Source organism: Manacus vitellinus, unplaced genomic scaffold (assembly GCF_001715985.3).
Source record: "Manacus vitellinus isolate BGI_N305 unplaced genomic scaffold, ASM171598v3 scaffold_10_pilon, whole genome shotgun sequence".
Lineage (NCBI taxonomy): Eukaryota > Metazoa > Chordata > Aves > Passeriformes > Pipridae > Manacus > Manacus vitellinus.
Window position 1 is genome coordinate 7,028,965 of NW_021938838.1, and position 21,752 is coordinate 7,050,716.

The 21,752-nt window shown below is 53.5% G+C and overlaps 2 protein-coding genes across 2 annotated transcripts; both read right to left on the minus strand.

The window, feature by feature from the left end:
• Nucleotides 1-2,427: 2,427 nt before the first annotated feature.
• Nucleotides 2,428-16,539, minus strand: LOC103761087 (dual specificity protein phosphatase 22-A). Its single transcript, XM_018083972.2, has 8 exons — nt 16,459-16,539; nt 16,250-16,324; nt 14,822-14,855; nt 14,198-14,280; nt 11,596-11,645; nt 8,713-8,787; nt 8,140-8,311; nt 2,428-3,776 (listed from the first exon to the last, which is right to left on the minus strand). Exons 2-8 carry the CDS (start codon nt 16,268-16,270, stop codon nt 3,579-3,581), a joined length of 633 nt encoding a protein of 210 aa, XP_017939461.1. The 5' UTR covers nt 16,271-16,324; nt 16,459-16,539; the 3' UTR covers nt 2,428-3,578.
• A 1,006-nt stretch (nt 16,540-17,545) lies between these two features.
• Nucleotides 17,546-21,270, minus strand: LOC103761018. The gene is made up of 4 exons (XM_029964742.1): nt 21,143-21,270; nt 20,190-20,357; nt 18,695-18,826; nt 17,546-17,810 (listed from the first exon to the last, which is right to left on the minus strand). The coding sequence occupies exons 1-4, from the start codon at nt 21,219-21,221 to the stop codon at nt 17,674-17,676; spliced, it is 516 nt and encodes a 171-aa protein (XP_029820602.1). The 5' UTR covers nt 21,222-21,270; the 3' UTR covers nt 17,546-17,673.
• Between the last annotated feature and the right edge of the window lie 482 nt (nt 21,271-21,752).

Here is a 21,752-nt window from a genome sequence, read left to right on the forward strand (position 1 = left end):
CCAGTCCCATCCAGCCTCCCCAGTCCCATCCAGCCTCCCCAGTTCCAGACCAGCCTCCCCAGTTCCAGACCAGCCTCCCCAGTCCCACATCAGTTTCCCTAGTCCCAGATTGGTCCCTCCCCAGTCGCAGACCAATCTCTTCTATCCCAAATCGATCCATCCCCACTTCCAGCTCAGTCATGCCTCATTACCAGATTGTTCCATTCCCAGTCCCAGATCATTCCATCCCCAGTCCCAGACCACTCTCTTCAGTCTCAGATTCATCCCTCACCTGTTTCCAACCAGTCTTCCCAGTTTCCAGCTGGTCTCCCCAGTCGTAGATCAGCCCATTCCCAGTCCCAGATTGGTCCCTCCCCAGCCCCAGCCCAATCTTCCCCATCCCAGATTGGTCCATCCCCCACCCCCGGTCAGTCTTCTGATTCCAGTTCAATCCATTCCCTGGCAGCTTCCAGTTCCATCCTGGATCAATCCACAGTCCTGGATCAGTCCCTCTCTCCCTGTCCTGGCCATTCCCACTGTTCCCCAGCCAGACTCAGTGCCCTGGTCGTGCCCAGCTCCCCCAGCCCAGCCTGGCCATGCCCAGCCAGGGCCCCTGGCCATAGCAGAGCATAAAGGACCATCTTCAGCCTGACTTCAGAGGGTGTTTTTTTCGGGACTACCAGATTACACTCAGATTTCTTGGAAGAAAACCATAATTACTCCCATGTGGGTAATACAGAGAAATGGGAAATGTATGGAGCTGCACAGATGGTTTAATAAAAGTAAAGATCCGAGGTGCACAACCTTTCCTGTCATTTCTAATAAAGAACGGCTGTAACAATCCTTGTTTTTAAACACCCAACTGATCCTCATCAGATTCTTACCCATGAGATTTGGGGAGAGCCAAAAACATCTTTTACAACCAGATACAATCAGGAGGATTAATTCTCTTTTTTGACCAAAAAAAAAGTTAAGCTTGTTTGCAGAGGGTTTGTATCACTGTCCCTCACAACACCAATCCTGCCTCCTCATGCCAGATGGAGACACCCCTGCAAAAAACTGTTTATTTTGTAAAAGTTCTGGCAAATTCAGGATATTTTAAAGAGTGTTCATATAATCGAGCCTCTCCATCCCATCTGAAGACCAAAGACCTGGAGACTGGTTGCAATGGAGTGGGGTAACCCCATCACTTCCAGTTTCATTTTGGCTCTTCCACTTCATAGGCAGCCTGGAAAGGCAAAATCTAAATTCCCTGGAGCGAGGATAAAATAATAACTCCGTTAAAATGGGTTTTCAGGCACTTAGTTTAGGCTGGGAGTGAGAAGCCCCGTAGCCTTGCCCGTGGCTGGCAAAAGAACATGTGGATGCCTAGGGGGAGCAGCAGAGCCGGGAATTTCTCGCGAGCTATTTCCCTGGGTGTGAACAACACTCCGGGAAGCTCATTCACGCTTCGGTGGAGTGATTTTCCTTGCGCCAGAGGCACCAGGCTTCTGGGAAAGCTGATGTGGCACAGGAGAGCTGAACAGCCAAGTGTGCAGTGCTCTTTGCAGTGCAGAAAGGAGTGGAAATCAGCCAGGTTTTACCTGCCCCAGGGCTTGCATTCCAGCTCCCAGAAAGCCGAAAGCCACCACAGGTCCCACTGATGTGGGCCAGAGCGGAAAAATATGTATATTCGCCCAGGTCACTCCACAGATTTGGGGGAAATCGGGTTCAGATGCTGTTTGGGCACAGCTGTTGCTGTGATGCCAGGCATAGGGGATGCTGCAGTTTACAGGGAGCATCCCATGTGATTCCCCAAATCTGGGGGATTTTTCCAAGTTTTGCTTTGGTGCCACAGTTTTTTGGGGAATGTTTGAATCCTGGGATGGGCAGTTGTGGGACAGGAAGGACATGGCCATCCAGGCTGGAGCAGGGACAGCACAGACAGCACTCTGTGAGGTTATCACACCTACTGCAGACCTAATCTCTGCTATCACCCATCTCCAATGACTTCCTATTAACACCAGAAACCCACTTTCTTCTCTTTTTTCTTCCTGTGTGCAAGTTCCATTTTTCTGCTTCCTGAAATGATAACAGAGGCTCTAAATCCAGTATTGATCCAGTTTGATCAACCTCCCTTCAGTCCACTCCATCAACAGCATTTATGGGCCTTGATCTCATTAATTGCTTTCCCACACAGAGCAAGCTGCAGGCACAAACCATGACACTACTTCCATGTGCAATAACAGCCACAGGGACCCTTTTCTCCACTGAAAAAGGTGTGAAAAGCCTCCATATTTTTTTCCCCAGAATTTTATACATAATGGCTAAACACTGAGTCTCTAAAACTTTGAATTTTGCTGGTGGTTCTCATCAAGAAAATGGGAAACAGGACACAGCAGTAGAGCAGTCATGTCAGTCCATCTCTCTATTCCCACTAGGAATACCACAAATCAAGTCCAGCCATACTCATGGTTTTAATCGTTCTTCTCTTTATTAGGATTTGAGTGAGTCACCTCTGATGCTGTTACACTTCGAGTACCCAGAAGTTTTCATTAAGAGAATTCCTAGAAATATTTTTAATGCCTTTTTTCTCAGAAGGAATTTCAGAACAGATATTTTCGAGAAGCCAAACAAGGTATTTATAGTAAATGCCAAAGTGGCATGGAAGGCTTGAAGGTTTCCATGTGGAAGGGCTGAATCAATGGGATGAGACCCCTTCCTTGTAGGACAGATAGGGGGAGTCCTGCCAATGAAAGTCCTGGAAATCAGTCTGGGATGAAAAGCAGGACATGGTCATGATATTTTGATATTAAAAATGCTGTAGGAAAGGGACAGCATTAAACTGGTCCATAGGTTGACTGAGTCCAACCAAGCAGTTGGCTTCTTTTGCAAACGGGGACATTCAGATCAGGCTCAGGGAAAACCCAAAACCTCTCTGGCTCTGGGGATGGAAGCAGTGGGACAGGCAGCCTCCAGCACTGCTGGATTTCCCCACTCCCTGGGGGTGGGTTAAGAAAAATGCCAGATAGATGTTTGCCAAGGACAGGCTGGACCAGGAAAGTCCAAGAACATTGAGGGGCATCTGCAGCCCCTGGAGCCCCCAGCCCCTCTCCCCACCCCTCTGGGTGCCAGACAGGGCTAAGCAGCATCTCCACACCCAGGATTCATCCCTCCCTCCTCAGGGCAAGCTGCATTGGCCCCAGTGTCACTGCAAAGCAGAGAACAAGGTGGCCTCTCTCCATCTCACCTCACTGTGGCTTTCCAATGTCTGCATCATCATTCCTATGCCCTGCCAGAGAAGCATCCAGGTATCCAGGTGTCAGAGAGAGGGACAGGGCTGGCTGCTGCTCTGAGGATGGAAAGTGGCCACGACCCATTGGGAATGGAGGAACAGGGCAGAGGAAGACACTGTCACCAATTAACTGGCTTGCCCAGGGGTACACACTAAACTGGCAGCCAAGAGGGGGGTCTGAAAGTCCTGTCCCTCCAGCTCCAGCCCCGGAGCCCATGGCCGGTGCTGGCAGCTTTCTGCCCCAGACATGAACCCCCAGAGGTGCTTGGCAAAGGGAAGTGAGTTTTCCGAGCCCCAAGGCCAATGCCTGCCCAAGAGCAGCTGCTTATCTGTTCATCCATCTGCTGCCCCCAGTGCCACCGGTGTGGCAGGGAGGTGGGTAGGTGGGAGCTGCAGAGCGGAACCAGGAGCTCCCCAGCTGCTGCTCCTTCTGCCCCTGCTTCTGCTGGCCCAGCAAGTGCTGCAGCTCCTCCTGGTCCTGGAATGGGTTCCTGCCATAGTCACGGCGGATCCAGGCACGATACTGCGAGGAAAAAGCCAAAACAGGTTGTCAGGGTCACCAGGGTCTGAGACATCCCCAGGCAGGGAGCAGGACTGCAACAGCTCCAGTGGAAAGCAGCAAGAGCCAAGCAATGCCTGCTGCATCCCAGCCCCCCACAGTGAGGGCAAGGGGATTCCCAGCCACATCCAGCATGCAGGAAAATCCCAGTTTCACAGGAGTTCACACACATCATACCACAGATGCAGTGACTCCCCACATCTGAGCGCTCCCCACACACCCAGCCTGGCATGGACAGGCCTGGAAGCCTGGCAGCATCCTTAGCTTCCCACACCAGCTGCAGCCGGGACAGCAGCTTTATTTGTTTCTCATTGCCAAGAAGCCGCTGCTGTGTCTCGTGTGCCTGAATTCCTGTAAGGAAAGCTTCCCACAAGGACAAGCTGGACTTGCTGCCACAACCAGCACAGCCAAGTTGGCTCTTGCAAGGTGAGGCAAGTTTGTTGTCAGAGCATCTTCCTCAGCAGTGGGAGCCTGTGGGGCACCTCTCCTCCCCGCTCCTCACTGCAGCCAGACTGCTCCAGTGGCAGGAGCATCCTGGTGGCCAGGGGCCAGCTGGCAGCAGGCTGAGGCCTGGAGGTAGTTGAGAAGCAGGAGATGGTCCATAGAAATGCTTCCCACTAGTGCTGAATGAGAAACAGCCAGACAGCCCCAGATGGCAGCATCCAAGAGAGTGGGCAGGAATGGGCAGCTCTGCCAGGACCTGCCATGCTGGTTGTCCAGTGCTCACAGGGTACAGGCAGGGCTTTGTCTTCTCCCTGAGTGGCTGGGAACCAGCTGCTCTAGCAAGGACTTACTGGGATGACTGGTGGAAGCAGGCCCAGCAACACCAAACACCTTAAGAAAAGGATGGAAGGACCTGCAGGTGCAAAGGGGGCAGAGAGGGACCGAGCATTGGAGCATCGGAGCCGTGCAATGGAGCAGCACAGGGACAGGCATAGGGTGCAGCCAGGGGAACCAGAGGGACAGGAAGGCAGCCTCCATGAGCTGCTCAGCCTTGGAACCCCCAGGGCAAGGTGCCCTTGCTGTGGCTCCGGCTCCTCAGAGCCACTGAGCTCACAGCAAAGATTTGGGATGCAGGACAGCAGAACTGGTCACTCAGTCCCATCCTGTCAGGGCTGGATGAATCACTACTGAAGAAAGTCTCAGACTGACCCTGGTGGCATCCCCCTCTCCTGCAGTGAGGGAAAGTCAGCTCAGGCAGAGGGGATTTCCACTGGGAATGTCTGAATTTCCCAAATCCATTCCCTCAGACAGTGGGACTCATCACAGATGTTACTCACTTGCCACTTGCAAGCAGAAAGACCTCGAGAGCCAGACCTGTATCCCATGCTAGAAAAGAACCACTGGGAAGTGAGTCCTGAAGGATTTGGGACAGGATTTGGAGCAAGCAACCATGCCAGATACTCATGGGGGAAACATCCTTCCCATGCAAACCATCCAGAGGGATGAAGCTCCACAGGAAGTCCAGCCTGGCCACAGAGGCTTGGCACCCACCAAGGCTCAGCACCCAACACCCAGGCTGAGAGCTGACTCCCACCATCCAGTGAGGAGGGAAGGAGCAGGCAGGAGGCCAGGGAAGCACCCCGCTGCTGCTGCTGCTCCCAGGGACTTCCTTTTAAAGCCAGAGCAAGAAGTGGTTACAGCCCATTTCCTCCAGCACTGACCACTAATCCACTGCCCTCCTCCTCCTCTCTCCCAGCGCCAGAAGCACCCAGCCCATCTGGGATGGCACCAGAGGGGAAAAGGCAGCCTGGCCATAGTGTGCCAGCACCACAGGGGAGCAGATCCACCACCGGGATGCCCATCTCTGCCCTCTCTCACATCCACACTGTCTTCTCTGAGCTCACTGACTTCCTTTTCTAACCTAACCCCTCAGCCTGCTGCTGCGCTTGGTCCCTTCCTTCCTTCTTTATCCATCTAGCCCAGATAAGCACCATTTGCCATCTTGAAACCACAGCTGCACGCTCAAGGCGTCCTTCCTGCAGCAAGGAGCCAGATGGACAGTCCCAGGGAGCATCTTCCCCATTCCAGCCTCCCAGGGTCCCATCTGAGGTCCTTGCAATGAAGGAAACTGAGGCACCAATGGATGCTTGCCCACAGCCCCAGGAGGTGCCCAGGAGGATGGACCTGCTCCTCACAGGTTTTAACCAACAAGGGATGAGGCTTTTCCCCTTGAACAGCTTGGCCAGCCTTTATCCAAGTCTGTTCCTATATACTGTGCTTCCAAACTGCTGCTTGCTGGAATGACAGCTGGGCTAAATGGGGAAATTAAACCCCTGAGGCTCAGGTCATGATACCCTTGGTCCTGCATTCTAATGATACACACGGAAAACCACTCCAAAGCCACCAACGGGAACAATGTGCCACCTCCCCCAGCCAAGGTAAGTGAGGCAGCTGCTGCTTGGCATGAAGCACAGCACGGAACCCACATGGCATGGATCCCGGGGACACAGTGCCTACAGCACCCACCACCCTGCGGGACCCCCGGCCATCCTCCTCGGCTGATCTGCCTGTCAATACCTTCCTCTGGCAAAGGGGGGGAGCTGGGAGCAGCGCGCTGCCGGTCAGGCTGGAGCATCCATCCGGCTCTTCCCCTCCTCCAAATGCAGCTGTGGATGAGTAATGCCGGAGCCCTCCCTGCTCCCAGCCTTTGCCCCCGGGGCCGTGCTGGCAGCAGTCCGCTCAAGAGGGCCATGCCCTCCCCGTTGCTGCCAGTGCGGGGAACACACGGGACTTCAAGGAAAAGGCAGCTTTTTTTTAAATCCCACGCTCAGGAAAACACATCCAAGCACCTCCACCCTTGGCACTGCTTTGGGTATTTCAGGGAAATGCTTGCAAAGCCACTGTCAAAATTTTGAAGTGATGGCAAGGCAGCTTCTAAGGGTAAGGGAGGAAAGCCTGGTGCCTGTTGAACCCAGTCTGGATTTTGGGGAGAAAGAGGAATAACTCGGATGGAGAGAGGGCAGAACAAACCCCACATCACGGTCAGTGTTAGGACGTGGCCAGAACGTGGGAAAGGCTGGAGAGAGCTGGCCTGGCCAGGGGAAGCCCCGCAGGGAATCTCCAGCACCACGGGTGTTTTGTAATCCCTTGGAGCATTTTCCATCCTCGTCTGCGGGCATTTTTGCAAGCTGGTGATAACGGGGCAGAGCCACATCCCTCATGTGACAGCGCCCGCCCACTACCGCCGGCACCCAGGGAAGGGAACTTGGTGCTGAGGAAGGGGCTGAACTTCGGGCCAGTGTCACATGCTGGCCCTGTTCTCTGTCCAGGGAGGAGAGAAATCCCCTTGAAGGGCTCGACATGACTGGAGGGACCACCAGGTCCCATGTGCCATGGGGCCATTGCACAATGCTTATGGCTGGAGTGCATGGACGGGGGGGGCTTTGCCTCCAGGGATGGGACCAGGTTTAGGGGTGACCTGGGCTGTGAGACGCCTTGTACACATCGAGTTGAGGGTTACTTTTTCCTTGCAGAGGTCCATCTGTGTCCCATGTGCAGTTTGGGACCCCTGTCCCTGTCTGCAGACCCCAGTGCTGGGTGAAGGAGCAAGGTCCAATGTGGGAGGCTGGAGGAGAGCCTGGTGGGAGCTGGGCTTTTAAAGGCCTTTCCCTTTGCTTTTGAGGGCTTTCCAGTTCCAAAGTGCATCTCTGATCTCTGCTCTCCCAGTTAAATGTGCCACTGTCACTCCCAGCTTCCGGCAGCCAGCTTGGCTCAGCTACATCATCCCTCCCTTGCACAGGATGGGAATCCAGCCAGCCAGAGCTTTTGCTCTCCTAAAACCTACTGCTCCACGTCATTCTGGGGAGGAAAGAGGAGATTTCTCCACCCACACTTGCTCCTGCCTGTCCCTGCCCCTAAAAGCAGAGGACTTGCTGTCAGAGGAAGTGCTGCCAGATCCAAGCACGCCCAGACATCCCGACACTGTTTGCACGAACCTTCCTCCCTCTCCTCTCTCCCTTTCCGCCTCCAGCTCCCGCTGCACTGCATTCCTGGGAGTCAGCCCAGCTCCTTCCTGAGGCTCCCAGGGGACAAGCTGCTCTCCCATCCCTCCCACTGTGTCCTAACTGAACTCTCGAGAAAATAACTGTGGTTTTAAGGTTTGAAAGAGCCTTAAGTGCACTCACATAATATCTAAACACTTCTTTTTTTTTTTTTTAATTTTCTCTTTTGCATGCAAACCCCCAAATCCCCAGGTAATAAATAACATCCCCAAAAGCCAGCTGGGGCAAACAGCTGGTCGTGCAGAGAGCTGCATGCAAAAGAGCCCTGCCTGGCTGCAAACTCCTCCACCACGTATCTAAGGGGACATCGAGGCAGGACGTACCTCCTGTAGCAGGGTCCTCTCGTATTCCTGCAGCTGCTGCTGGAAGCCAGAGTTGGGGCTGACGTAGGGTCTCACAGCCTTGGTGGCAGCCAGGCAGCTCTCCCAGCCCAGCTCTGTCACTGTCATCAGATAAGCCACCAGGATGGTGGTGCTGCGGGAGACCCCGGCCAGGCTGGCAGGGCAGGAGGGAGCAGCGTTATTCCCACCGTGGGGGTTGGTGTGGGACACCCACAGGATGCAGCTTCTCTTGGGCTGCTGGGGTGCTAGCAGGGTTCCCTGGGCGTGGATTGGGAAGGGGTAAGGAACTCTCTCCATCTCTCACCACTGTTGGTGGCTCCAAGCAAGTGGCACCACCTTGTCCCACCTCTTTTTGGATGCTCAGGTTGTCAGCGCATGGACCACCCGCCCCCATAGGTCCAGGGAGACCTTCCCTTGTCACCCTCCTGCTGTTCCTTCTTCTCCTCTGCTCCCTCCCCACCACAATTAATGTTTGACGTCGAGGACACCTTTTGGGAGCCCATCCCCACCTCCCAGAGAATTGATGGGGCATGAGGAGGTTCCAGCAGCTCTCACCAATGGACAAGGCAGCCTCCCCCACCAAGCCGGCATTCGTGGATGAACTTGATGCTCTCCTTAAAATGCTGCAGCCTGCAAGGAGAGAGGCAGGAGGTGAGGAGGGGAGGGCTGTCCACCCCTGCCAGGCACCAGAACATCCTGGAAACTGCTGTTGCATTACTCCCAAGGAATTCCCACTGCCCTGGGGCTACCAGTGTGGGATGGGAGCAGAGATCCTTCCTCTGCCAGGTGAAGGCAAAGGGGATGATCTTCATCTGCTGGGAAGGAAATGACCTGAGAGATTTCCCAGGGGATTTCCTGCTTCCTGAGGAATCTAGGAAGGATGGTGATGCCATCAGACAAACCAGCTCAGGGAGAACCCCAGGGGGACATCCTCCAGGGAAAGGTGTCATCCTGTGAGTAAGGGACATGCACTCTCCCACATCAGCACTCATCCTGAGCCATCAGCTCACCCCTAATTCCCAAATGATGCCAAAAACTCTGTCTTCCCTCCAAGGGAAAGATGGAAAGATACCAGCAGGGAAGAAAGCAGGGAGAAGTGTGGCTCTGGAGGCATTTTGCCTGGAGGTCCCCTTTCCACCCACGCAAGGGCATGGAGAAGTGCCCATGCCAGGAAGGTAGGGCTGCCAGCAACAACACAGGCATGTCCATAGATTGGTGCCTGCATTCCCAAAAACATAACCAGCTACTGCTGGCAAGGCAGAGGGAGCACATTCACCCAAACCAGCAAAACAAGGCTCGGAGCCAGGGCTTTCTGATGGAGACCTGGAAAACAGGATAACTAACTCCATATGTACTAATGGGATAGAGGTGGGTGTTTGTGGGAGCATCATGCAGGCTCCTGTGAGACACATCGCCCCTGCTCATCACTGGATGGGATGCAGGAACTGTTGAGCTTCCAAGATCCCACGCTGAGCCAGGCATTCTTTTCCTTGGCGCATGTTTCCAACAAATGCTGCCCATCCCTGCTCACCCTCACAGCCACACTGGGCTCTGGGGCAGTTTTGAGGCAGAAAACCTAATTCTGTGTCATTTGTGCCGCTGGTGGCCTCCCTGAGCACACAGCCCTGGGTTTTCCAGGAGGAGAAGAGGGACCCTTTGGCAGCAGCACCTCTGCTCCAGCACCGGACTTCCTCTGCCTCCGCATGACAGGGTGGGCGTGTGCCTGCACAGCCTTCCTGATTTCTCTGAAGCCAAGGCATGAGCTACTGCAGTTATTCCCACTGTGCCCCTCCCCAAGGGAGGGGGTTTCCCCGTGGGGACAAGGCAGAACCCTACAAAATCCCCTCTATCCATGGAAGGAGATGCTCTTTGTCCTGCCCTGGAAGCACTGGGCTCAGCTCCTTCTAAGAAACCAGCCAAGGGTGAGTTTATTCAGGAACTGCAGTGGGTTCTGCTGCCCAGGAAAAGGAGAGATGGGGGAGTCTCTGACATTGTGTTCATATTGAAAATATTGAGCCGCTCAACCCTGGAAGGAGATGTCTGTCTACTGCTTCTCATGATCTTCATCCTCCCCCCCTGCAGCATCACCTTTTGGGGAGGGCTTTCACTGCTTAAAGTTTGTCCCAGGGCATTTTATCTTGTCCTACTTATCTTCACAAGCAGACAGCATCCCCCAGGGCCTGCAGGAGCTGCCCACACAGCTCCAGGCTCTCCAGATCCCAGTCCTCCTCTTCAGAACCTTGGTAGGATCAGCAGAGAGGACCCTTCCTCACAAACACGATTCTGGTGCCTCCAGCCCACTCCATGCAGGAAGCATCCTCTCCCAACCCATCCTACAGGGAGGGCAGTGAAAATCTCAGCCAGCCCATCAATCCTCACACACTCCACAAGGTGTTTTCCCCCAGGCAGCCAGCCACAGGAAAACTCCCCCTGTGCTTTTCCAGCCTTAAAGCATGGGATCGGGCTCCTGAGCTCCTGAGTCACAAGCATCTCCTCTGCAGGACACAAGTTCACCGGGATTGTGAAATCCAAGGCATAAACTGACATGCAGAAAATAGTTCCTTGAACAAGTCTTCCTTCCGGCAGCCAGCCTTATCTTCTTTTTTTTTTTTTTCCTTTTTTTTTTTTTCCTTTTGTAGACATGCCAGAAATGCCAAGAAATGAGCAAAGACTAAAAAAAATAACAACCAAAAAACCCAGTTCTTGCTGAGGCAGGGTTTTCTTGTAAAGCTTCTCTTTCCGCTCAGCAGGAGCATGAGCAAGCAGAATCCCACCCCTGGGCAAGGCTGCTCCCAAGGATGCTGGAAAAACCAGCACCTTCACAAACAGGGCTCACTCTGGTCACTCTGCGTCAAGTTTTGATGCTTTTTAGGATCTGATGCAACAGAAAAATCCCTTGGAGCTGCCCATTTGCTGGTTGAAATGGATGATTCGTGGGTGTCTGTCACCCAAAGCAGCAGCAGGATGGTGCCTCCTCCCAGTACCAGCATCCCACAAAATCCTGGAGCTCCCTTCCAGCACCTCTCATCAGCTTCATCTCAAAAACATCATTGCAAGTGTTATAATTATGTGTGCTTTATATTGTGAAAAAACTGTTATTTTTAATAAACACTTCCTTTAACTTTCCAAAGAAAATGTCTGAAAGACACAAATCATTGTCTTTCTAACACTCCAATTTTCAACCTTGCACAATAGAATAATTCTGAAACTTGATGGAAAACTAAATTTACTGGCTGCAAACACACACAGAAACAGATTTTAAGTCCTAAAATACTATTTCCCCCCTGGGAATACACCCCAGCTTATCTGAAGCTCAGGAATGATACAGAATGTCACTGCACGAATGGACTAAACCTTTCTCCTGAAGCATCTGAACTTTTATTGACCAACAACTACCAGCACACGATCTGGGAGGCAAAAGGATGGGAAACAACTTACAGGTTTTGACTGGAGGAATCTGAGGCCGAGATACACAGATAGGTCATGTCCTGCAATACAAAGATGGACACGGTAGTAAAATATCTCCAAGAAACATAAAATCCCCCATTCTTTTCTCTTCTCTCTCCCCAGCTGACCTTTAGGGGAGGGGAAAGCTGAAAACCACTTTTGGGTACCATCACCCTGCTCCACTCTGATGGGTGGGTGCATCCATTCCATCCCAGGCTATTTCCTCCCATTTCATCCCAGAGGACAGGATGTTGGTGGGCCACTACAATGCTCAGGAGCCCCCCAAAACAGAGCCAGCCCTTTCCCAGGGCCCTGAGCCCCACCAGGAAGACGTGTGTGAACACGCACTGACGAAGCAGCTCTCATCAATGAGTTATTTCCTCCCTGTCCTTTTAATACACCATAAATCATCTGCCTCATGCTGGCCTAGGTCAGATCACTTTCCTCTCCTTAAAACATCGCTTCCTCGATCCTCCCTGTTCTAAGCTAAAATTAGATCCTTTTCATCTGAGGGGTTGGGGTTTTTCTTTTGTCCTTTCTTAGCTGAACGGGTAGAAATCCTGCAGCCAGAGCACCAGGGATTGCCCCATTTCCAGCAGGTCGCTGCTGAAAGGTGCTCCCTGGTTGATGCAGCCCAGCCCCATGGACCACCCACTAGCCCAGGAATCAGGAGGCTGGAAAAAGTGGATTATTTAAGGAGGGGTAGAACGGGATGGGCATGGGGATAATTCTGCGCTGGAAAGACCCGTGTTGCAAAGATGATGCAGGCTTTCCCATGCACCACCTCCTTGTCCCATCCATGGCTCCATGCCATTCCCGGTGCCAGCCCAACCTCCCGGCAGCAAGAAGAGCCACCCCGATGGCAAAGCCACTGTGCCAAGCAGCGGAGCAACCAAACCAACCCCAACCCTCCCCCAAATCCCTGACCCACACACCAATCCCGGATCCACTGCCGGGCTCCCGGCGGCTTCCCCTTCCCCACGTGGCTGGGTGTCCCCATCCCACCTCGGGGAGCCGGGCCACGCATGGGAACGGTGCTGGGGTTTGCGGTTCCCGGCCCGGGGCCGTGATTGACACGTTGCTCAACCCACCATGCCTTTCCGGTTCCCCTTTCCGCACCCCCGCGGCTCTGCTCCGTGTTGTAAGCTCGTTGTAAGCTCCCCGTGTGGTTTGCTCCCCGTCTGGCCGTGCCCCGGGCTCGGCAGCCCCAGCTGCTGCCCCTTCCCCATCACCAGCCCGTTCCGCCTCCTCCTCCCTTCTCGCTCTCCCCCCTCCACGTTACCCAGTGCCTCAGCAGGGAAAAGGCTCCAGCTGGGGTTTTGCTGGGGCTCCCTCCCCGCGGTGGCCCCAAAAGCATGAGGGGTCTTGCCAATCCCCTTGGCTTTCTTCAGCATCCCAGGATTTGGGAGATGGCAGCAGGTCCGACACCGGGGTGAAGAGCCCCCAGCACAAGAAAAGCGTGGACCTGTTGGATTGAGTCCAGAGGAGGCCACGGAGGTGCTTCAAGTGCTGGAGCCCCTCTGCTCTGGAGACAGGGCTGGGAGAGCTGGGGCTATTCAGCGTGGAGAACAGAAGGCTCCAGAGAGACCTTAGAGCCCCTTCCAGTGCCTAAAGGGGCTCCAAGAGAGCTGGAGAGGGACTTTGGACAAGGGCCTGGAGGGACAGGACAAGGGGGAATGGCTTCCTACTGCCAGAAGGCAGGGTTGGGTGGGATATTAGGGACAAATTGTTCCCTGTGTGGGGGGTGAGGCCCTAGCACAGAGAAGCTGTGGCTGCCCCATCCCTGGAAGTGTCCAAGGCCAGGTTGGATGGGGCTTGGAGCAACCTGGTCTAATGAAAAGTGTCCCTGCCCATGACAGGGGGTAGAATGAGATGTACTTTAAGGTGCCTTCCAACCCAAACCATTCCATGATTCGGTGATATGATGACCTATAGGATTTTCCCCCTGTGCCCACCCTGTTATCCAGCTCTGCCCCTGCACCAGGCATCCAGCACTCCGTGGCCATGCTCCTCGCACACCCCCGTGGGCCAAACCCCAAGGGGCTGCTCCCAGTTCATGGGACTCTCCAGGCAGGATTTGTGCACGAGAGACGTGCCCGGCACCTCTGGCATCGACCCACGGGCAGCTCCCTCCTGCCTCAGTTTCCCCGCTGACAACCCGGGGGGGGCCGCAGCGCTCTGGGGTCAGCGGGAAAAGAGGTCCTGGATCCTGGGGGATGTCCCGAGCTCCGCTGCGTGTCCCCCCCGCCCACCGGGGCCTCATCGCGGGGCAACCGCCGCCTCTCTCGGGGACCCCCCGGCAGCACCGGGCACACGGCCGGGCCGCCCCGCAGTGCCGCGGGTCCCACCCGCGCCCCAAAAAACACCGAGTGGTGCCTGTGACCCCAAAACACCCCGCTCCCCCCCTCCCCAGTGCCAGCGCTGAGCCCCTTTGGGTGCCACTCATCACTGCACGGTGCAAACTGGTGCAAATCCAGCATTGCTTCTCTCTGCTCTGTCCCACACCAGGAGAAGCCCGTGGGTGTCCCATCTGCACCTTCCCAGCCCCTGCTCCTCCAGGGTGGACCCCCAGCACTCCTGCCTGGGCACTCACCTCCAGCACGGGCTTGGCGCCGTTGTAGACAGAGAGGATGTGGGTCACCCCATTGTTCAGCAGGTTTTCATGGTCCTCAGAGTCTGGAAGCAGGAGCCACATGGGAATCACCTGCCCTCCTGGGAGATCTGCTGGACCACACACCAACCAACAACCCACACCCATCGCTCCCAGCCCCCTGACCCTCACTCCAGCCCTTCCCACTGCCTCTCACCCCACACGGCGCAGGGAAGGAAACTGGGCACCTTCTTCCAAGCGAAATCCCCCTTGGAAGTGCTGGGTACTCAGGAGGCTCCTAAAGTCACCCCCCAAAACAGAAATTGTACTGATAACTTGTCAAAGGCTGTGGTGTCCTCACTGCTGAGCAGGTTTCCAGCCATGCCAAGGACTACCTGGTGTTCCAGCATGGCTAGTGACAGCAGCTCCCTATGGACATCCCTTTCCTGGGCTAGAGTTGCATTGGATCAGTTGCAGTTGGGATGGAGATTTTGGGGGGCTTTGGATCTCTGGAAGATGCTGAGGAGCAGACACAGGGAGCCCCTGAGGAGAGGGAATCCTCTAACCCTGCCAGCTAACTCAGGGACCCCACAGCACTGCAGAGGTGGGGCAGGGAAAGGCACTTACCACGGATATTCCCGAGGTAGAGGCCTGTGACAACCTGGGAGGTGACAAAAAAGAGAGAGAGTTCAGACAGTACAAGGTGCATCCAATGTGGTGGGAGCACACATGGTTCCAGCAGGACCAGGAAATCTGGCACCAAACTCCTCAGGCCATGACAAACCAAGCAGCTAAACTACAAAGCACCTTAATTACCAACGAGGAAAGGCTGAGCCCACTCAAACCACCAGCCTAAACCCCTCCAGGAGTGCAGAGCTCAGGAAAACTCAGCACAGAAACAGAAGGGACTTGGATGTGGTCCTACAGAGTTTCAAAGGTTGCATCTGCCTGCTGGAGATAGATGGGCACAGGCTATTTATAACACTTTTCTGGCCAGGATGTTGCAGCAAGAGACATCAAGGCTGCAAATTTGGTCTCCAACTCACTGCTGTGGGGTTATGAAGGAGAAAAAGGGGCAGCTCAGGGTATTTATGGGGTGTAAGAACCCACTAGAGTGCTTTTCAGGGAGACAAAGAAGAGAAAGCTGATTAGCAGCTGGACTTGCTGGTGCTCATCTGGCAGAAAACCCCTGGTTTGAGAAGTTTTAGGAAGGGTTTTCAGCAGCACTGGGTCACATCCAGCCCAGCTCTACCATTCAGCTGAATCCCAGCCTGTTCCTGAGTGCAAACACCTGGGATCCAGCACAACTTGTACAGCACCAGCTGCTACCACTAGAAAGGGGACGCCAAACCCTGCATATTATCAAGTCCAAAGTGGGATCCTACAAAAGTGTCTGCACAAATAGCTCCTGGCAGCAAGAGCCCAGGATCCCCAAGATGGTTTGGTAGCACCAGGGGGGGCTTGAAAACCCACTTTGCTGGTCAGGCTGTGTCTACAGGCAGTGAAACCCAGGTCTAAACCACACCAGAGCCATGCAGAGTTTGCCCTGATTTGATCTTTCTGTTGTTGTCCCAGAGTCTAATTTTAAACTGGAGAATGCACATACCAGAAAGTTATTTCAGGATACCAACAGAAATTGATCCTCTCTGCCAGCCCTGGAGGAACAGGCAGCAGTGAAACCCCACTTCCCACATCGCTGCCGGGCACAGACGCATCCTGGGGGTGGTAAGGGGGGGAATTTCCCTGCAGGGACCCCCCTGTCAGCCCTAAGAATGAGAATGCCATGGCTTTACCTCCCAAGGGATGAGCATTTAACACCAGCTGTCACTCTCCTGACACCTGCAGACACTTCACTCCTCACCTCTGACATAAATCTTGGATATAAATCACTATTTGTTTTCTCAATTTCTTTCTTAAGTACTTGGAGTTTCAAAGCGGAGTGAGAAAGGGAAGATGCAAATAGTTGTGTTTATGGAATCATGGTGGCCTGGGAGGAGTATCCACGGACTGGAGGAGAAGAGGACATGCTGACCAGCATCCCACTGCCCCCAGTACCTTGCTCATTCCACTCCCCATGGGTTTCTCTCCCCAGGATCAGGATTCAGGCAGTTTCTTGGTCTCCAAGGCTACCTGCAAATAAACAGCCAAAAATCCCAGACAGGATGGTGAGATCTGACCCTCTCCTCAGTGTGTCCCTCTGCCCAGGAGGAAAGGGAACATGTGCCAGGAGTGGAACATGCAGAGCCCTGGCAATCTCAGCTCACCTTCAGGCTGCTCCCGCAGGTCCTGCCGCTGCACCAGGGAAGGGAACAGAGAAGAGTGGCTGGTGCCAGGCAGGGGAGGGTGAAATAAGGATCTGGGGCCGTGGTGAGGCTCAGGTTTCCCTCCCAGACTCCCTGGAGCTTCTACAGCCTTTTGGGAAGGACAGTCCTGGGAGGAACGACTCCCTGGTCTCAGCAATGCTGCCCAGTATTCCTTCTGGGATGCTTCAGGCTGGCACAAGCCCTGCATTCAGTGGGATTTCTCTTCCACTTATGCCAATTGCTCCTGGCCACAGGGATGAGCAGAATTCAGAATAAGGCCTGGAAAACCCAGAGTGTGGCACGAGCAACGTGCAGCTGATGGAACACTGAGGATGAGCCCATCTTCCCTTCCCTCTGGGAACAGGGATGAGAAGAGATGTAAAGCAACGCTGCAACTCCAGCATATGCTTCAAAACATCTATTTTCCAGGCAGTAACACCTGGCAGCTCACTGTCCCCCTCCCACAGCTGTGCCACCAGCCTGCCAGAGGCAGGAGCTGTGTGGAGAGCAGGGAAGAGCAAATCACAGGCACAGCAAACACTCCTGCAGCCATCACCAGCCTGGGATTCTCTCACCTTGGACCACCCTTCTCAGCACCCCAGTGACAAATTTATCACCTAAGGGATTTTTCAGGTGCAAGAAGGGGAGCTCATTCTTAACTCCAACCAGTTTATCTCACCTTAAAAACCCTCCCCAAATTTCTGAGTGGAAGGAAAAGGCTGGCCAAGAAGTGGCTGAGACCCCCCACAGCTCCTAAACACGTTCACAGACTTAAAACCACATCAGGTTTCCTGATGGAGGCTTCCTGTCATCGGGAAAAGAGCAAAGTGAAGGCAAAGCTTGCTTTAGTCTTCAGAGGGGAGTTCTTAAACCAAGAACCTGCACAATCAAGGGGACACCAGCTTAGCTGAAGGGAGAAATTTGGCAGCAGCTTTCTTAGCCCTGAAAACATCAAGCCAGGAACTTTGCTCAGACCACAGTGTTTAATAAAACCTCTGAAGTGCTCCCACCCCAACAAACACATCCAGAAAACAGTAACAGGCAACTCTCAAGTTAACCAGACATTTATTAGCATTTCTGTAGGTGGAGAGGGTGTTCCAGTACACAAGCAACGAGGTCACGCACAGGTGATGGAATCGTTTCATATTCAAGCAGAGCAGGTTCCACTGAGTTGCTTTATTTCTTCCATTCGTTCTTGTCAAAATCCCACTGGGCTGAGATGCCCTCCACGGGGTTAACCCTCATGTCCAACATCCTCTTGGTCTGCGCCGACAGCCACTCCTCGGAGAAGGTGTGCGGGATGGGGCCGTACACTGCAGGGTGGGATTGGATGGAATTATATTGTGATGCCAAATCAGCAAGTTGGGAACTGAGGGACAAATGTCACTAACAAAAAGCTTTTTTTCCCCCTTTAGTCATCCCACTGGAGCAGGTTGCCCAGAGAAGCTGTGGCTGCCCCATCCCTGGAAGTGTCCAAGGCCAGGCTGGATGGGGTTTTGGAGCAACCTGGGCTAGTGGAAGGTGTCCCTGCCCATGGCAGGGGGTGGAACTGGATGACCTTTATGGTCCCTCCCAACCCAAACCATTCCATGATTCTCTGATCTGTTCAAACCTACACTCCCTACATCCAGTTTCTGGTGCATCCAGCTCAGACCACATTCCCACACAGATTCTCTAGCGGTTTCCTTCATCAGTAAAGGCTTGTACAAGATAACAGCTTCCTGCTTTCCGTTTCTTGGGAGCCTCAAGGCAGGGAGCAGCTCATTTAACTGCTGCTCTGCCTCACGGCAGCTAGAGGCTCCCTCGAGGTCAGATCCTGAGCTGGGAAAGCAGCCAAACATGGCAGAAACCCAAATGCTCAATACCAAGGCAGCAATAAGCTTTTCCGACAGCAGAGAGGGGAAGCTCTGGGATCAGGAGTATCACCACTCATTCCCCTCCATTTCCTCTCCTCCCAAAGCTCCACTACCTTTCCATGACTTAGCTTCCTGAATATTTATGCAACAAACCCACTGACTCCATAAACTTACAACTCCAGGACAGAGTTTTCAGGGACTTACAAACAGCTCCTGCTGGGAGGTCACAGTTATGGCTCTTCCATACACCATCCTGACCCCACAAAGAAGCTTATGGGAATTCTCTAATGTCCCATTAGGGATCATAAACTGATCCAGCTCTCCACTAAAGGGTTACTTACTGAAGTGCTTCTGCCAGATGAGGATGACACCAGTGAGGCCGAGGAAGAAAAACACTGCACCCAGGACGGTCTTCCACTCGTTTGTTCCTTTGTTCATCTCTGCGTAGGTCTCGTTGAATTTCATACGATACACTGCCAAAAAAAAGCCAAAAAATCATCTCTTGTAACTTTTCCTGTGATTTGCAGGTGACAGGGAACTCTCCAGAGGGAGGTGACCGAGGCCTGAGGCTGCCCAAAAGGAGGTGGATGTTGAATTAGGCTCGGAATCAGCTGCCCTCTCCCACAGCAAGACCAATGAGTTGTGTTTCACCCTCCCCACCTGTTCCCGCCCCCACGTCAATGTGAAGTCTTCATTTTATAGACTATCATAAAGTTGTGCAAAAGTTGCAGAATAGACCTGAAAGGAGGAGAAATTGAGCTCTCCTTCCTCCTCTCCAATTCCCAGTTATCCCAGAATTTCCTAGCACAAATAATTCCAACAGGAATGTTCCTATCTCAAAAAGCTTCCCCGCTCTGCCACTAAGGATTTTAAAACCCAAAGCAATATAAGATTTGGAGAGTGCTTAGGAACATCTGAGCAGTTCCTCAAAGGGTTTTAAACCTTTGACACCTGTTCACAGACCAGGTTCTCACTTCATACTATGGCAGCAGTTAAAAAAAATGAGGCAGTTTTATTTGCAAGTCAAAACACCCACTCAGGGCTTTAATTAGCTGGAATTTGGTTAATGTAAAAGTCAGTGGTCATTAACATTCAAATACACATCTGAGCTGAGGGGCTCATTTCCCTCAGCTGGACTAACAATGGCATATTGTAATGAAGAGATTTTGTCTGGCTTGTTGAAAGTAGATGGGAATCAAGAAACAAATACAATTACTGTTTGTTTTCTGGAAGAGGAACTGCTGGATGTGACCTCAGGTCCAGAACAGACACCACAGCAGGTGCATTTCACGTTCTGAAACAGCACCAAGGACCTTGGGAACACAAACCACAGCCACCAACATGATCAGAGGGGTGAAGCACCTCTTCTTCAAGGAAAGGCTCAAAGAATTGGGATTGTTTGGCTTGGAAGCAAAGGGTTAGGGGTGATCTAATTGTGGCTTCCCAGTGTGTGAAGGGACTACAAGAAACATGGATGGGCACTTTGGACAAAGGCCTGGAGGGACAGGACAAGGGGGAATGGCTTCCAACATCAGAGAGCAGGGCTAGATGTGATATTGGGAGAAATTCTTCCCTGTCAGGCTCGTGAGGCCCTGGCACAGGTTGCCCAGAGAAGCTGTGGCTGCCCCATCCCTGGGAGTGTGCAAGGCCAGGTTGGACAGGGCTTGGAACAACCTGGTCTACTGGAAGGTGTCCCTGTCCATGGCAGGGGTGGGACAAGATGAACTTTAAGGTCCCTTCCAGCCCAAACCATTCCATGATTCCATGACAGTGAACATGCAGCAGAGGAGATCGTGTCGTTGCCACTGTCAGGTCACTTAGAGCCCCCAAACCTACGTTCCACTTTCTCATCGATGGACAGGGCGGTCCACGAGGCCTTTTCCTTCTCCTTCAGTGCCTTCTGCTGCGCTGAGAGGTCCCTCACGAAGGCCACCTCAGGCAGGGGCACGTCCCGACGGTCCACATAGGCTGGGAGGGTGAAATCCTCTGCTTTTGCAACGCCAGCTGGGGGGGGGAGAGAGAAGAGACACCAGTCAAACTCCTGCACAACACCTCTTACAGGTTACAACACAAAAACCCAACAGCTCAGACAAAAAGGTGAGGCCAGTTAAGGAATCCAGATGAAGCACTTAAAATGGGAGCTATTTTAAGAGCATAAGAACAGAATCACAGACTGCTTTGGGTTGGAAGGGATCTTAAAGCCCATCCAGTTCCAAACCCCAGCCATGGGCAGAGACACCTTCCACTAGCCCAGGTCACTCCAAGCCCCGTCCAACCTGGCCTTGGACACTTCCAGGGATGGGGCAGCCACAGCTTCCTCTGGGCAACCTGTGCCAGGGCCTCACCACCCTCACAGGGAAGGATTCCCAATATCCCATCTAATACCAGGAGGAATTTCTTCCTAGAAAGGGCTGCCAGGCCCTGGAAGGGGCTGCCCAGGGAGGTGGTGGAATCTCCATCCCTAGAGGAGTCCAAGGAAGACCTGGACATGGCACTCAGTGCTCTGGGCTGGGTGACAAGGTGAGGATCGGTCACAGGTTGGACTCGATGATCCCAGAGCCCTTTTCTACTCCCAATGATTCCTTGATTCTGTGATTCCTGCTGCCTCCCCAGCAGCACTTCTGCACTGCCAGCCATGGCACTGCCCACTCCCATCTCCTGTTCCAGCCTCCCCAATCCCCCTCCTCCCCAATCCTGCCTTTTCCCAGACCCCCAGAGCAGCTGTTTGCGCCCCTGCTCTGCAGGACTGGGTTTGCTGCCCTCACCATCCCCAGGGCAGTGTCACCCACCGTGTCCATGAGCTCTCAGGCGCAGGGAGGTGCAGATGGACCTCCTCCCAACAAGGCTGAAGGCTCTGGAAGCCAACATCCTGCAGCAAGAAGAGCACCAGGTCAGGCGCAGACAGGGCAATGGACCAAGGGGAAATAACAACATTTTCCAATAGTTTATATATAAAAATAGCTGGCCTACGGGCTTCCTGCCCCTTCTCCAAAGAGCAGCACAACACTCTATGGTTTTCAGGGACATTCCCCCACTATAAGATGAGCCTTTCCCTCCCTGTTGCTTCCCAGAGCTTCCTGCACTTAAATCCGAAGTCATTTCCTTGTTTCCAGGGATATTCCCCCACGTAATTTATTTGGATGAGTCTTTCTCTCCCTGCACTCGAACCCAAGGACACTCCCTTGTCCAAACTACCCTTCTAAGACATTTCAATTCCCAAACAGACCGTTCCTGGGCAGATTCCAGGAGCCACAAGCGAGCCGAGGGCAAGCACATCCCACACTCGTTGCGGCAATCCCTGATCAGGGAGCGATCTCGGCACATCCCCGGGCAGGGCGAGCACACAGATAACGGATCCCACACCCACACGCGCTCGGGTTCCCCCCGCGGCCCCAGCCC